This window comes from Equus caballus, chromosome 19 (genome assembly GCF_041296265.1).
Source record: "Equus caballus isolate H_3958 breed thoroughbred chromosome 19, TB-T2T, whole genome shotgun sequence".
Lineage (NCBI taxonomy): Eukaryota > Metazoa > Chordata > Mammalia > Perissodactyla > Equidae > Equus > Equus caballus.
The window spans coordinates 4,634,903-4,651,482 of record NC_091702.1 but is presented as its reverse complement, the minus strand read 5'-3'; the positions used below and the strand labels follow the sequence as shown (position 1 = coordinate 4,651,482).

The 16,580-nt window shown below is 44.6% G+C and overlaps 1 protein-coding gene across 9 annotated transcripts in view; it reads left to right on the top strand.

Moving 5' to 3' along the window:
- SCHIP1 (schwannomin interacting protein 1) overlaps window positions 1-16,580 on the top strand; it is a 145,940-nt gene that overhangs the window by 109,151 nt on the left and 20,209 nt on the right. For all 9 annotated transcript variants that reach the window (XM_070243040.1, XM_023623225.2, XM_070243039.1 and 6 more), the window contains one exon: window positions 9,808-9,926. In XM_070243040.1, the coding sequence (XP_070099141.1) occupies window positions 9,808-9,926 (119 nt within the window). The remainder of the gene's footprint in view (window positions 1-9,807; window positions 9,927-16,580) is intronic.

Below are 16,580 nucleotides of genomic sequence, written 5' to 3'. Positions count from 1 at the left end.
CTCTGCACTCCTGCCTCCTTTCCGCTCACACGCCCGTGTCCCGCTCGCCCAGATCCTCCGTGACGTGGGAGATTGAGGACACCAGCTCCCAGTGGTTGGTTGGGTTGGCTGTTTTCTAAAACGCAGGAGGTGTTTGGCTGTTGTGTCCTGGCAGTGACACTGAATGACTGTGATGGTTTGACAGGCTTCTAAAATGGCATCTGTGGGAAATGGAGTGTCCGGCTGTTACTGCCCTGCGTCACTGCAGTGGTGCCCCATGCGAGGGCTTGGTCACCACGGCCAGCCTCAGGCCGAACACACAGCGTAGTAAGGCGTCGAGAGAGAGGGTGACCACATTCACATAACTTTTATTACAGTATATTGTTATAATTGTTCTATTATTTTTGTTGTTAACCTCTTCCTGTGCCTAACTTGTAAATTAAACTTTCATAGGTATGTATGTGTAGGAAAAACAGTAGATACAGGGTCAAACAGTACATCTGTGGTTTCAGGCGTCCCCTGGGGGTCTCGGTACTTATCCCCCGAGGAGAAGGGGGCACCGCTGTAGCCTCTGCAGGCCATCATTTGAGAAGCAGAGAGCTCAGGATGCTGCCCGCACGACGTGTTTTGGATGTGCTGCCCATAGGGGAGGGAAGCATTAGTTTTCAGCTGTGTCCTTCCAGGATTTAGTGTTGGAATGCATCCACTCCGGTGGTCACCTTTGTGCATTGCCCCTGGGACTCCTCTTCCTTCACCGAGGTTCCCATTCAGCCGGTGAGTGGTCCTGAACTTCGGCACCTAACAAAGGTGTCTGTCCAATACCTTTGCTCCTGTCCTTAACACCCAGGACCTTCAGGCTTCAGGGACTGTGCCCGGCAGCACTTCTGTCTGCCTGCTTCTGTGCATATCGCCTTCCTGTAGCATGAGGCGCAGGAATGCACTCAAGAGGCAAAACCATCCTCAGGGCTAACTGTGAACAAACATGGCCATCCTCTGGGCTGGCATCCCAGCACCTTTGATGTTGGCCAGTTCTCACGTGAAACAGCTGTCAGAAGGCCCTGACCCTAGAGGCCGTCCCTGTGGGGGCCCCTCCTTGACTTGGGGTTTCCAAGGCCAGCTCTCCCATGATGCTGATGCTGAGCAGGCTGAACCCAGGCCTCAGCATTGCCCAGGCAGCCCAGCTGACAACTCGTCCAGAGGACTTGTTTAGGCAGATCGGTGCCGGAATGCAAAGATCAGAGATTTCAACAGCATTTCAGGAAAGCTTTCTGGATGGTTTAGCGGAAGTGTCTGAAATGGAAAACGTCAAAAATACAGACTGAAAAGAAAATGTCCAGACTTCATATCCATTCAGTGATACAGTGGAAAGATACCAGGTTATTTAACTTACATTTCAACTGATAATTGAAAAGCTCTTCCCAGGGGATAAAATAAGATGCAAGAACTTGAAATAATCTGCAGGGTGCCGGTACTTATGCACTGACATTCAAAAGCGTACCATTTATTTTCTTATATAATGTCATTTTCATATTTTGATCTGTGACAAACCCATGGTTGTTTCAGTGAGAAAACAATTAGAAAGTAACATCAATATATTTGGGTTTTGTCTGATTTTGTTTTAGAGAAAATTAATAAAATCTGCCTAATGAACAAATAAGTTCTGTGGTTCTGGTTCTTGGTATCAAAGAGCCCCCGCCGGCAGGCGGGCCCCCAGATGCTGGAGTAAAGCGCTCTCTCTTCCAAGCTGAGGAGAGAGATGAGAGAGACTCCCATGTTCCTAAAGGAGGAACTTCTGCGGGGCCCCCGGACCCCAGCGGCATTCCCTGGTGGGTGCTGCTAGTGGCCATGATGCCACGTATCACCAGGCAGTAGGTTGCACTGAAGCAAGGGGATCGTTAATTGCTTCAAAACAGGATCCTGGCAAGGCCTTGGCCGAGGCCAGACGGCCACAAATGAAATCCACCTGGGTCCAGGGCCTGGCCATTCCACCTGGAACAGATTTGCACTCAGTGAAAGAGGAATCAGCGCTGTGTCATCTAGCTGCTGGACCTGTTCGGTTGTCTGAACCAGCAGCATCAGCACCATCTGGGTACATTGTTAAAAATGCACGTTCTCAACCCCCCCCCCCCCACCGACCTTCTGAATCAGAAAAATAGTCTGCGTAAAAGCCCTCCAGGTGATTCTCGTGCATGATCAAGTTTGAGAATTCCTGGTTTAAAGAAACTTGTGAAGAGAGGGCCACCTTGTGTGTGCATGTTCACTTGGCACACCAGTGTCACAGCCACCTCCTGGCATCCTGAGTTCCTTTATGGTCCGTGGGGGACCAGTGTTTTCATCAGCTTCTGGAATAATGCGGCCCCAGTCCTAAGGAAGTTTTTCCTCAGTGGCGCCTTGCTTTGCTCTTTCCCATTGGTGGAAAGTGTTTACTTCATTGCTGTCGCTGGCATCTCTTGCAGCCTGTGTGTAACACTAATGTAGAAGCAGGAGAAAGAGCATTACAGAGCCCTTGAGGCTTCTTAGAGAGGACCTTCTGTGAGGCATCCAACCCCTCACAGCTCCTGGGGCCTCTTAGAAATGCGGTCTCAGGCCCTGCCCCTGAATTAGAACCCGCATCTTAACAAGATGCCCAGGGGATTCATATGCACCCCGAAGTGTGAGCGGCACTGACCGGGCAACAGTTCAGCAATGCAGAAAGGAGGGTGCTGGAAGTGGTACCTTCCGGGATTAGTTGTGAATTGAGTACTGAGACAGCGTTCTAAATCAAGCACATCCGCTTGCCACACGTTCTTCCAGTGCCCATGGTGAACAGGTGAAGTGACAAACAGATGGAGCTGGGGACGATCGATCCAGGGAGGACAGGAAATTGGGAGAAGTAGTTTCCTTCCTCTTGTTCCGCTTCCCCACAGCTGAACCCCATCCAGGCCTGCTTGTTGCTGCTCCAGCTTGCACTGCCTTTCTCCCCATGGCACCACGGGGCCACTCCCATCATTTGGGTCCTCTGATTCTCTAGGCCAAGCTTCTTTATCTTCCTCTTAATCAGACAGGCCCTTCTTGTTACGTGGGTGTCGTTGTCTGTGCAGGAGTCATAGGAAGCAGCTGTCTGCAGTGCCCTAAGCACCAACTGGCTCTAGGTTTAGTTTTAGGATATTATTTCCCAAAGTGTGTTCCTGAGAACCCTAGTGGTCCCACAGCTGCCCCCACAAAAATGCAGTTTGTTCAGCATGATACTGGCACAAAAACAGACAAATAGAACAGAATTGAAAACCCAGAAATAAAATCACACGTCTGTGGACAGCTCATCTTCAACAAAGGAGCCAAGAACATAAAATGGAGAAAGTCTCTTCAATAAATGGTGTTGGGAAAACTGGACAGCCACATGCAAAAGAATGAAAGACTGTTATCTTTTGCCATACACAAAAATTAACTCAAAATGGATTAAAGACTTTGAAGGTAAGGTGTGAAACCATAAAACTCCTAGAAGAAAACATAGGCCACACACTCTTTGACATCAGTCTTAGAAGCATCTTTTCAAATATCATGTCTACTCAGGCAAGGGAAACAAAAGAAGAAATAAACAAATGGAACTACATCAGACTAAAGAGCTTCTGCAAGGCAAAGGAAACCATGAACAAAACAAAAAGACAACCAACTGGGAGAAAATATTTGCAAAGCATACGTCTGACAAGGGGTTAATGTCCAAAATATGTAAAGAACTCATACAACTCAAAAACAAAAAAACAATCTGATCAAAAAATGAGCAGAGGATATGAACAGACATTTTTCAAAGAAGATATACAGATGGCCAACAGGCGCATGAAAAGATGTTCAACATCACTAATCATCAGGAAAATGCAAATCAAAACTACACTTAGATGTCACCTTATACTTGTTAGAATGGCTATAATTACCTAGACAAAAAAATAACAAATGTTGGAAAGGATGTGGGGAAAAGGGAACCCTCAAACACTGCTGGTGGGAATGCAAACTGGTGCAGCCACTATGGAAAACAGTCTGGAGATGCCTCAAAAAACTAAAAATAGAAATACTATATGACCCATCTATCCCACTACAGGGTATTTATCCAAAGAACTTGAAATCAACAATTCAAAGACACTTACGCACCCCTATGTTCACTGCAGCATTATTCACAGTAGCCAAGACATGGAAGCAACCTAAGTGCCCATCGACTGATAACTGGATAAAGAAGATGCGGTACACATACACAATGGAATGCTACTCAGCCATAAAAAAGACAAAATTGTCCCATTCACAACAACACGGATGGACCTTGAGGGTATTATGTTAAGTGAAATAAGCCAGACTGAGAAAGACAAACACCGCATGATTTCACTCATGTGTGGAAGATAAACAAACACATCGACAAAGAGAACAGATTAGTGGTTACCAGAGGGGAAGGGGGTTGGGGGGCAGGCACAGGGGGTGAAGGGGCACACTTATATGATGACTGACAAATAATTATGTACAACTGAAATTTCACAATGTTATAAACTATTATGGCCTCAATAAAAAAAATAGTTTAATTAAGTAAATTTGAGAAATGCAGAAGATACCCAATCTTCTGCTTATAAATTTATGTGCAGATCAGCGTCTGAAAGACTAGAGGGCGCCTGCTTCAGAGACCAGACACACCACAGTGCTGCTAGCAAGGTGAGCTGGGCCGGAGGGATGAAGGCAGGACCTGAGGAGGGGGCTCAGGAGTGTAATCAGTGTGCAGGGATGGATACACGTCACAGCCCGAAAAAAGTCTGGAAAGGACTTGGGGAGGTACTTGGTTTGGAGATGGATAATATCTCCCCAAGCAAAACATTCAGCTTCTTATTTCTTTTTCCAAGCGCCCTGTTCTTGTTAAGTTTCCGGAACTGCAGCAGAACAGCGGCGCGGTGGGCCAGGCCGTGGTCGCGGTGGGGTTTGAGAGAGCTCAGCGGCGCGGTGGGCCAGGCTGCGGTCGCGGTGGGGTCTGAGAGAGCTCAGCGGTCTGTGTCCTGAGATGGCACCTCGCACGGCGCCCTCAGAAGCCACAGCAAGCCTCATCCGCCCGGGCACGAAGAGAGGTGGCAGGGAGTTCGGCGTCGGGCGGGGACAGTGGCGAGTTTCTAAGCAGCGTTGACGCTCATCTGTCCTGCTGGCTTCTCTGTCTCGAGTGGTGAGCACTGTCCCTCAGCTGTCCTCCTGCTTTTGGCTAGCCGTGACCATTTTAGATGTTTTCTGAGGGTCTTTCCCAAGGCCCTTTAGGAGTGGATGGGGCTCTGCGTGCCATAAGCAGCCAGACGGTGCAGTGGTTGGTCAGCCTCTCCCTTTCCCGTTCCTCCCCGGGGCGTCTGGGCTGCGGGCAGCTGGAAGACAGAATCGCCCTGCTGGGATAATTCCTTAGAGAACACAAGAACTTTGAAACTGCACACGCACACACACTCTTACACATGTGAGCCACCAAAAGGAAATTAGGTTCCAGTTGTTGAGTTTTGAGAGAAAAACTATTTTACTAGTCAGTTGAATCATCGTTACTTGGGACATTAGGAATCGCATTTGTTCCAAAAGGAAGACTGTGCAGTGGTGTCAGGAGAGCAGCTCGGAGGAGAAGCTGTTGGCCTTGTAATATTTTTTGTTCTGATCGGACCTTGGAATGTGTGCTGTGCAGTCAAGTGTTTTCCCCTTTTCTGAGAAGGCGTCACTTCCATGTCAGGGAAGAAGATCCATCACTCTTTAAGTCTCAAATTATGTCCCAAACATGGCGTCCACCATTATTCCCCTAGGCAGCTCACTGGTCAGTGTGGAAGAGCAGAAAGACAGACCTGAGTCCTGGCTCTTCTCTCTAACAGCAGGGCACCCTTCCGTCCCCCTCCACTTCCTCATTGCAAAGCAGGAACTGGGGGCCGGCCCCGTGGCCGAGTGGTTAAGTTCGCACGCTCCGCTGCAGGCGGCCCAGTGTTTCGTCGGTTCGAATCCTGGGCGCACACATGGTACCACTCATCCAGCCATGCTGAGGCGGCGTCCCACATGCCACTACTAGAAGGACCCACAACTAAGAATATACAACTATGTACCGGGGGGCTTTGGGGAGAAAAAGGAAAAAAATAAAACTTTAAAAAAATAATCATAATAGCTACCGATTGTGGCAGATTTCCGTCACCATGGGCCAGGTACTGCTGCTGAGGAGCTCACATAGCTCTCTCCTTCAGTCCCCCGTATCAAGCAAGGCTCTTTACCTGTGGACTGGGAAGGGCTTTCCGAGCACACAGCCATTAAGGACAAGACAGAAGACGCAAGCTGTTGACTTAAGGACATAACACTTAGCTTTAAAACTCAAAAGGACTAAGTACCCTTAATATAAAATTTTCAGAACTCTCAAACCCTTATAGAAAAATAAGCAAAGCTAGGAGTAATTCAGAGAAAAGCAAGTACAGTAACTAAAAAACATTTAAATATTTGATCTCACAGGTAATCAAAGAAATTAAGAATACCACTTTTTGACTGTTAAATGGAAAACAACAGCATTTTTTTTAAGTGAAAATACTCAGTGTTAGCCAAGATATAGTGAGAGCTGCACTCTGTGACGTGGCTGGGGGGCATGTAAACTGGAACAGGTTTTCTCTGGAGCAATGTGACAAAATGTGTCAAGAGCACCCACAAACGTTCACACTCCACTGATCTCGTGACTCCGCTTCCAAGAACTTACCCTGAGGAGATTCATCAGACAGGTGGGCAGGGGTTATGTAAAAATGCTAACCTCTAGGGTTTTTTAATTGGATGCAACCCAAATGGCTAACAATAGAAGGTAACTCCATAGGATAGAATAATAGGCAGCCATTAAAAATTGTGTTTTTAAGGAATGTTAAATGATGTGAGGGAAGTTCTCAAAATATAATAAACAAAATGATCTCAGTTTTATAAAAAGGGAACAAATACATAAGGTTTTAAAACTAGAAAGAAATACACCAAAAATACCAAAATGTTACCAATCATCTGTGTCTAAGTGGTGGGATTTGGGGTGGCATTTATATTCTTTATGCTTGTCTTGATTTGTTCAGTGGGATCCAGAAAGAGACAGAGACGGGAAGAAGATCGTGTGTTATAAAACAGCCCTCTTTGAGCTGTTAATGTATTGGGGTATAAAGATTGTAGTTAATGTAAACAGAGATATTTTTAAGGCCTTCCCCCATATCTGTGGCTCTGCCAGACCCGGTAAATCAGGAGAGAGCGACGTGGAATCAAGGGCATGCTCACAGCCCATATTTGTGGTAGGTGTTTTCTTTAAATAAAGCCTCTCCAGACCCAGGCTACTGTGGGACACCAGCGTCTTGTTGCACAGCGGTCGTCAGCACTCGCCTTGTCACCTGCTGACTGTGCATTTGGACGTTCAACTCCACCTGAGTTTTCTGAGCAGAGGAGGTTGGGTGAGAGTCTCTTTTGTCTGTTAGATGGATTGAGAAATAGGCTCACTCACTACACTACACCTGCATAGCAGATTTTGAGATTTTGAAATCAATTTGTTTTAAAGACGTCAAGGGATATGGTTCTGTTTGGGCAGGACAATCACAAGTACCAGCCCTGCATATTTGAAAGGTGGGGGTGGGGGGGTGGGATTGTCTTAACTAAGGCTCCCAGCAGCACAGTTCCCAGTGCTTGGTGAAATTAAAAGCATTCTTCCCTTTACAACCTTATGGGCACTCCCTCCGGACTCCGTGCTGTGCTAGCCCAGAAAACAGTGTGAAACCAGCATACATCTGCAACTGTATAAAAGCAGTCTCTCACTTTGTGGCTGCGTTGCACACGTGCACGCACACACACTCTTATAGCTCGTGATATGACGCAATTCCACTGGTACATGCCACCATGGAGGAATATCTGTATAGACAGATATAATCACTAAGTGTGGGGGTTGAAAAATGCTTATGGTGTCCAAGGATTAAAAAATGTTAGAGAAGAGGAGAATAGAGTTCTCAATCCTATTGAAACTAAATGTCTGGTGCTAGAGCCTGGGGATGTGTATTTTACACTTGATCTCAGCCAAAAGCCTGAGAAGCAGTGGGAATGTGTATTTTAAAGACTCTCCAGGAAATTCTGATGCAGCCTGTTGAAGCTGGCAATTGGGAACCACTGTCTTTGCAGAACTGTGCTGTCATATTTTCTGCACTGTCCAGTATGGTATCCACTAGCCACCTGTGGCTGTGGAGCTCTTGAAATGCAGCTATTCTAGCTGAGGAACTGGATTTTTAATTTTAATTAATTTTTAATTCAAGTGTAAATAGCCACGTGTGACTGGTGACTACCGTGTGGGACAGGGCAGCCTCCGCCTGCAGTCTCCCGCCCTTCCCCTCGGGGAAAGGAAGCCCCATATCAGCCTGCTCTTCCTCCAGGTGGTGCATTTCATCACTGTGACGCAGTGATGCTCAGAGGATGGCTCAGGGCTTTCACGTGTAACTTCTGGGGACTGGTGGCAGCAGATGTGGCTCCAGAACCTCCTACCGGGAGAATCCAGGGGCCATGATGGCGTCCGTAGGCACATCCAATCTTGTGAGCTGACTTGTATAGTATAATTTGCTCGCCTGGCCTTATGCCCCCTGCTCAGAACATAAAATGGTGCTTCTGACAACCTTTATCATCCCACAAAACAGAACGCCAAAATCTAATTCTCACCCAGGATTTCTAACCCGGTATGTTTGCTTTTGGAGTTGTTTTATTTTTAACTAAGGAAACATTTATAATCTTCTCTCCTGTTGTGTAACGCGTTTAAAAGTTCAGCGTGGTGAGTTTTTATGAGACTTTTATGGGAAGCCAAGTGTTGTAAACATGTCCAAATTCTCACAGCCGTGTAGCTTACCACATCCTTGTCCTCTGCACACCCACCTGATTTCCTTTCAAAATATGAAACACATGGGTCAGAGTTCTCCAGTTATTCCAGACACAGTGTTAGGGTTCCTCACATTCTAAACCTGGTGAGATCAGGATAACTCTTGAACAGAAACAGTATTCCCCCTCAAGACTGTAAGCTACGGGGCCGGCCCCGTGGCCGAGTGGTTAAGTTCGTGCGCTCCACTTCAGCGGCCCAGGGTTTCGCCGGGTCAGATCCTGGATGCGGACCTGGCATCGCTCATCAGGCCATGCTGAGGTGGCATAGCTCAACCAGAAGGACTTACAGTTAGAATATACAGCTATGTACTGGGGGGCTTTGGGGAGAAGATGGAAAAAAAAGGAAGATTGGCAACAGATGTTGGCTCAGGGCCAATCGTCAAGAAGAAAAAAGACCGTAAGCTAGATGGAGGCAGGGCCTGGGTCCGCTCATCCTCGGCTGGGCTCCAGCACCGTAGTGTGACACCAGCCATCTCTCAGAGGCTTGGTGCCTGTTGGTTGAATGAATTAATGTTCTTGCCATAGAGTAAGTGGGCTGAAGGGACAATGTAAGGAAGAGAGAAGACAAGATCCAGGGAAAGGCCACATATGGGATAAAAGCAATTTGATTTAGAACAAAGCGCTCACCCTCCACTACTGACTTTGTCATATCCAGCAGGGAAAAGAAGAGAGGGAACAGCACCACGTAGCCTGGGTCTGTGCTGGTGCAGCTCGCTGGGTCCCGTGATGCTGATTTCCCAGCCCCGGGATCACAGAGGCTCTGAAGGGTTGCAGGTGCCTGTGGAGGTGGAACCCGGAGGGCGGTTTAGCTTCAGCTCTTAATAATGCACATGCTCTTGTGCTGTGGCCTGTTTATTTTCCTCTAATGTTACAATTCTAAGAACCTTAGCGGTTAGCCTGCCTGTGGTTCTGATGCAGCAGCCCGCTCATCAGCATTTTTTTATTTTCCTGAAATTTTAGGCACAGAAAAATGAGCGAGAATCGATCCGACAGAAGCTGGCCCTCGGCAGCTTCTTTGATGACGGGCCCGGGCTTTACACCAGCTGCAGCAGGAGCGGGAAGCCCAGCCTCTCCTCTCGGTGAGTGCGCATTCAGTTGATTTCCTGGTATGTTCCTAATTGGTTTTGTCATCTGACTATGTTTAATAAAAGATATCCTTTAAATCCCCGGATTTTTTTTTCCCCATAATACCACCACCTTTATGTGGGTTCTAGACAGACCCCTCCCCACCTGTTTGTTGGGTTTGTTTTTTGGTTTTTAGTTTCTGGCCCATTTGCCCAGCCACTTAAGGTCAGATTTCCATATTTCATTTTTTTCTAGATACAGTTCTGACCTTGCATGTGATGGGGGATCGAGGCACACTCTTAAGCCAGCTGATGCTTAGAGAAGTGTGCAGACACCAGCTTTCCCATTAAGCAGTCCCAAAGCATCCAGCGTCACCCTGGTAGACGTGCCTGCAGTTAACATCCATCACTAAGAAATACAAGTCCCACTTTGCTCTTTCAGTGTCTGTCATAGTGCTTAACCCATCCTCCAGGTGATGTTTCTTTATCTTAATTTATTTCAGGATATTGTCGGTCGTTTGCATAGCTTCTAATTCCAATTAAAATATATTAAAATTATAATTGACCTGGAAAACAAGGTTGTAAACCAGAGCTCCTTAATGTCCATATGAATCACCTGGGGATTTTGTTAAAATGCTGATTCTGATTCAGTAGGTGGGACTGAAGATTCTGCATTTCTGACAAGCTCCCAGCTGACGCCCACGCTGCCAGTCCACGGGTCGCACTTTGATTAGCGAGGGTGTACACAGTCTGCAGCGTTAACTCGTATGGGTACAGGTGTTGCGAGTGATTGAAGCACGTAGAACATTGTTTTAAGGAAGATGGGAGGAACTGAAGACCCGTCAGTGCTCTCTTCATCCCTCCCCGAATGTCTGTCCTTCTCAGGACGTCTGTGTCTTCCTTCCCGCTGACAGCACGTGTTCCCTGTGTAAAGACTAGGGATGTTTACCACGTTGAGCCAGGTATGGGACACACCTGATAGCATTCATGCATTCATTCAACCAACAGATTTCCACTCTCTCCTTCATGGGAAGCCTGGAATTAGACGCTTTAATATCTATTTATATCTATCCAGCTTTCAGTAAGCCTTGTACTTCAGTCTGATCCTTAGAGATTCATCTAAATCAGCAAAAATCAGCACACACATGCTCACATATATGCATATTTAGGAGTCACTGCAGGTGGGCTCGTCCCTCGAGGCAGGCGCAGTAGTCTGGCCACACTGTGTTAAAGCGTGTCTTCCACTCTGGGTGCCAGCGCAGCCTCGCAGGTGCCCTCGCTCTGCTCCTGTGTCCGTCCCCTATCCCTCAGCTGTAGGAGCAGCCCTTCCCCTCCCAGTGGGATGTGGCAGGCGAGCTCTGGCCTAGAGACCTGGAGGCCTGAGGATTCGTCCCCGTCAGCTTCTGATTTTGAGACTTGAACAGCTTACTTAGTTTTACCATGCCTCAGTTTTCTCATTTTTGTAAAAATAAGGGGATTGGACTGTAGAGTCTTACAGATCTCTGCTACTGCTCTCATCCCCAGAGCACCAAAAAGTTTTCTCCTAGAAACCCCATCTCTGCTCAGCAGCATCATATCTGTCTGGTCTGAATGGGGAGTTTTGTTTGAAAATCAAAGTTTATTTATATATATAGATATAGATATGTATGTGTATGTATGTATATATGGCTTTGAAAGTAAGCTAGAATTAATAATAACTACAAGGTGTATAATGACAACACAAAATAAAAGTAGCAGTGCCCTGTCCTATCCTTGTCCCACTCTCCAGAAACAGGAACCGTTAACTCTTTGGTTGTTTCTTCTGGTGTTTACCTACATATCTCTAAGTAAAATGCTGATCTTCTTAGCTTTTACTTTTAAATAACTATCTGTTGATGACCAACTATAGAAAATTGGGATTTAACTCTTTTTATAGCCTTCCCAGATGTATCTATTTATTCCGTCCGCCCATCCATTCTCCCTTTATAATTATTTCACAGTTTGGGGTCAAATACCTGCTCCACGTTTGCATTATTAAAATCTTATATTATTCACACTGACCCGTGTAGTAAACTATGATTACTTGGGAAATTTCATTGTTTGTCCTGAAATTAAAATGGCCTCATTTTCCCCTTGGCCAGTCTCCGGCCGTGTGTGCTGCCCACTCTCCACTGTGTGGATGCGTCCCAGCTCACTCGGCCGCTCTTCTGGCAACAGGCGCTGGGTGGTTCCAAAGCTTTTGCTCTGGTAAACACTGCTGCTTCTAATTGTAGACATTCTTGTGCATGTCTGCTCTCCATGTGCAAGAGTTTCTCTTTGGTGTATACCTAGGAGTGGAATTACTAGGAAAAAACATGAATGTTCACATTTAGAACATAATGCCAAACTGTTTTCCAAAATGATTGCAGCAAGTTACCAGAGTTTCAGAGATCCTGTGGATCCATAGCCTTTCTAACACTTGGTATTGCCAATTTCTTTTACGTTTTTGTTAATTGAATAGGTTATTAAGTGGTTTTTTCATTGTGTTTATTAGCTGTCTTTGTTTTCCCTTCTATGAAATGTCTGTTTGGGTCTTATGTCCAGATTACTGTTAGATTCTGCTTTTTGTTAATTGACTTATTGGAGTTCCCTGGTCATGGTACTAATCCTTAGTATGTCGGATGTATTGCAAATATCTTCTCCCAGGTTGTAACTTGTCTTTTCTCTTCCTCAATGTGTCTTTTATGATGACAGGTTCTTAATTTTAATATAGGGATTTTTAGCTGACTTTTCTTTTATAGTCAGTGCTTTCTGTGTCTTATATAAAAAAATCTTTGAAGCCAAGTTCCAAAAGATAGTAACCTAGATTTCCTACCAAGAATTGAAAGTGTTGGATTTTTTTAAAGTCTATAATCAATCAAGATTTGTTTTCTTGATTAGGGTATGGAGGAGAAGTCGGATTTCATCTTTTTCCCTACGCATGACCATTATTTTCTTGCCTTTTTTTTTTTTCTTGGTGAGGAAGATTGGCCCTGAGCTAACATTTGTTGCCAATCTTTCCCTTTTTTCCTCCCCAAAGCCCCAGTGGATAGCTGTATATCCCAGTTGCAAGTCATTCTAGCTCTTCCGTGTGGGATGCTGCCACAGCCTGGCTTGATGAGCAGTGCGTAGGATCTGAACTGGCGAACCCCAGGCTGCTGAAGCGGAGCGCGAGAACTTAACCACTCGGTCACGGGGCCGGCCCCCACATAACCGTTTTTCCATCATATTTGTTAAACGATCCCTCTTTTACTCAGTGATCTGGCAGACCACTTCTGTATATACTATACATTAATGGGAATACGTTCTTTTCATTGGTTAGTGTTTCTATCCCCTGAACCAACATCATATGGTCTTAATTACTATAACTTCAAAATAAATGCTGACACCTGGACAGGCAAGCCTCCTGTTTGTTCTTTTTGTCAGAGTGTACTGCCTTTTCTTGCTTTTTCGTTCTTCCATACAAATTTTAAATCATCAAATCATGCTCAGCAGAATACTCTCTCGGGATTTTGAATTGCATTGAACTGCATTGAATCTGTAGATCAGTTTAGGAGAGAATTACATTTTCACAATATCAGATCTTTCTATCAGTAAACAGGGCCTGTCTCTCCTTTATTTAGATCTTATATTTCCTATCAGAGGTTTATAAGTTTCCATTTAAAGATACTGTATACTTTGTTATATTTATTTCTAGATATTTGATATTCTGATATTACATTCTCTTTGGTAGTGCTCTCTCATCGTTTGCTGCTGGTGAACAGAAATGCAGCCTACTTTGTATACTTGTCTTATGTCCAGCCACCTTGCTACTATTGCACCTATTATTTCTCTACTATCCTATTATTTCTAATAAAGTCTGTCGATTCTTTGGGATTTTTAAACAATATCATCCAAAAAATATCAATTTTATTTATTCCTTTCCAATCCTCATGCCTCTGTCTTCTTTGTTTTATTGCACTGGGTAGGTACCCTGATATACTGAGGATTAAAAATGGTAGTAGTTGGAATCTTTAACTCATTTCTCATGTTAAATGGATGCTTCTTATATTTCCCCATTTAAGATGATGTTAATTTTTTCTTTAATGTTTCTCTTTATGAGATTAATGATGTTCCCTTATCCATAATTTACAAAGAATTTTTATGATAAATGGGTATTTAACTTTATCATATGCTTTTTCTGCTTCTGTTGAGATGATTATATGATTTGCTGTATTAATCTGTTAATGAATTAAAGAATTACATTTACAGATTTTTCAAATATTGAGCAATCCTTGCATACCTAGTATATAGTATAGTATATATATTTGCATACCTAAAGCAAAATTGGTTGGGGGTATTATTTTCTTTTTCAGACACTATTGGATTTTATTTATGTTACTTTGTTTAGAATTTTTACATCGATATTCATGACTGACATGGGTCTGTTGTATGCTTTTCTTGTAATGTTTTTCTCTGGCTTTAGTATCAGGGTTATGCTGGCTTAAAAATGAATTGGCTACCATTCCCTCTTCCATATTGTCTGAGAAAAGTCTGCATAATATTGGAATAATTATTGAAGCCTGTTGTTTACTTTGTGTGTTTGCTTTAACTGCTTCCATTTCTTAAATGGCTGTGAGATTGTACACACATTTTATTTCTTCTTGAGTCAGTTCTGATGAGTTGTATTTTTCTAAGAATTTGTCCATTTTGTTTGTTTTCAAAATTTTAGGCATGATACTTTCTCATTTCACTGAGGGTTTACTTTTGAATTCTTTTAAATGTTTTCTTCTGATCTCTACATTGTCCATGTTTTTTTCTGTTTATTTTTTTTGTTCGTTTTGATTTCTGTCCATTAATAATCAAGTGTGAAACCGTAAAAGCCTTTTGTAAACTGTAAGGCTGGGCTCGGTGATGTGCATTGTCTCCTACAGTGACCTCCCCTGACCACCAGTTAGAAAGGAAACACCCAGCACGCCTGCCGCTCTCCCTCCTCTTACCCCGATTTGTTTTTCTTTGTGGTCCTTATCACTACCTGACATTGTATTATATATTTTTTAATCCAGTCTTTCTTTAGCACCAAAATATGAACTCCAGGAGAGCAGGTCTTTGTCTGTTCTGTTCACCACCATAACTGTGACTAAAATAGTGCCTAATAGATAGTCACCAGATAGTTGTTGAATTGATGAAAGGTGAACTTCATTTCAGAATGGTCAAATAAAAACACAACGGTTTTATTAGGGCCCATTCAGTGAAAAGTGTCTAAAGCTCTTTCCTTTGGACTGTGAGTTGCCACAAGCAGAGCTCTCCAGCTTCGTCCTCAGCAGCTTTAAGCCTGGCTGCCAGTCTCTTAGACTCCAGCGGGGGTTAGTTGAAGGTCACCGTGTAGGACTTTGCTTAATTCCCTTGATTTCAGTAAGATACTTCATTGCCCCTCAGTGGTGCCCGAGTGTGCCCCAGTCCGGCACTCCTGATTCAACCCCTCAACGCGGTAAACTTGCTCATTCTGCCAGGCCACAGGTGGCCAGGGCAAGTCAGAGGGTCTAGACAGTCCTTTCAGGTGTGCAGTCCATCTTTCTGTATGCAGCCTTACCCCGCCGCCCTTCCTTCAGAGGCACCTGCGGACTGCAGGCTCCTGCATGAAGTGTGTGCTCCGTCCGCCAGCCCCGCTGCGGCACCTGGCAAAGTGAGGCAGGGTCGGATGCCTCTCCTCCATCTGCGTTTTATCTTCCAACATTTGTTCACGCTGTTTTGTGTGCCATTGTGTCCCTTTCCATTTTCTTTGTCCATGTAGACTTATACCTTCTTTCTTCCTTTTATATTGTTTTAGTAGGATTTCAGAAGAGAGAGTAGATAAATAGCTGTGTTCAATATGCCATCTTTAACTAGAAGTCTCTTGAAAGTTTTCATTATGTTTAATAGCAGAAATATCTTCTCAAATAAAATCCTGTGCAGAAACCCTGTATGTAAGACAAAGTCGTCTTCCTCTGGTTCAGAAAGACTGAAAGGTAGAGACTGGGGTACCCCTGTCCAGAACATTCCGCCTCAGTCATTTCCCTCCGGTGCCTCTCTCCATCCTTCCCCGGCCAGCTCCCAAAGCCCACTTGAAACTCTTCTGGCAGAGCAGAATTTGAAAATCACTGAGTCATCTACCCCTTTGGAGACACAGCTGCTCAACACGTAGGTATTTCACAGTAGCTCATAACAAGCTGCACTTGTTGACTTGCCATAAGGAAGGCTATTTATATCCTGTTCTTTCAGATGTTTCCATCTCCACATTCTGGGATGAGATCATCCCCTGTGAGAACGCGATGACTTTCTGGATCCCCCTTAGGATGATGGTTAATAGTGAGACTTAATGTTTTTACAAAATATCGCTTTATCCCTGTAAACTTTGATTTATCCCATCAAAGGCTGACTGTCATTCTCCCTCATCGATAATAATGTAGGAGAACAGCCTTAGGAAACGTTTAGTTGCAACTCTGTAACCCGTATTCCCCATCCCTATTAGAATTAACTTTTTTTGAACGTCTCACCATCCCTGAAATTTTTCATTGAGCTGGAAGTACCTTCCCTCTACCCTACAAAAAGTGCTGAGGGGGCGTTAGAAGTTTCAGGCCACCAGTTGGCATTCCAAAGTGCACCAGAGCATGTGTGTCGAGTTAGCTAAATAATCAGAAACGAGTCTTCCAT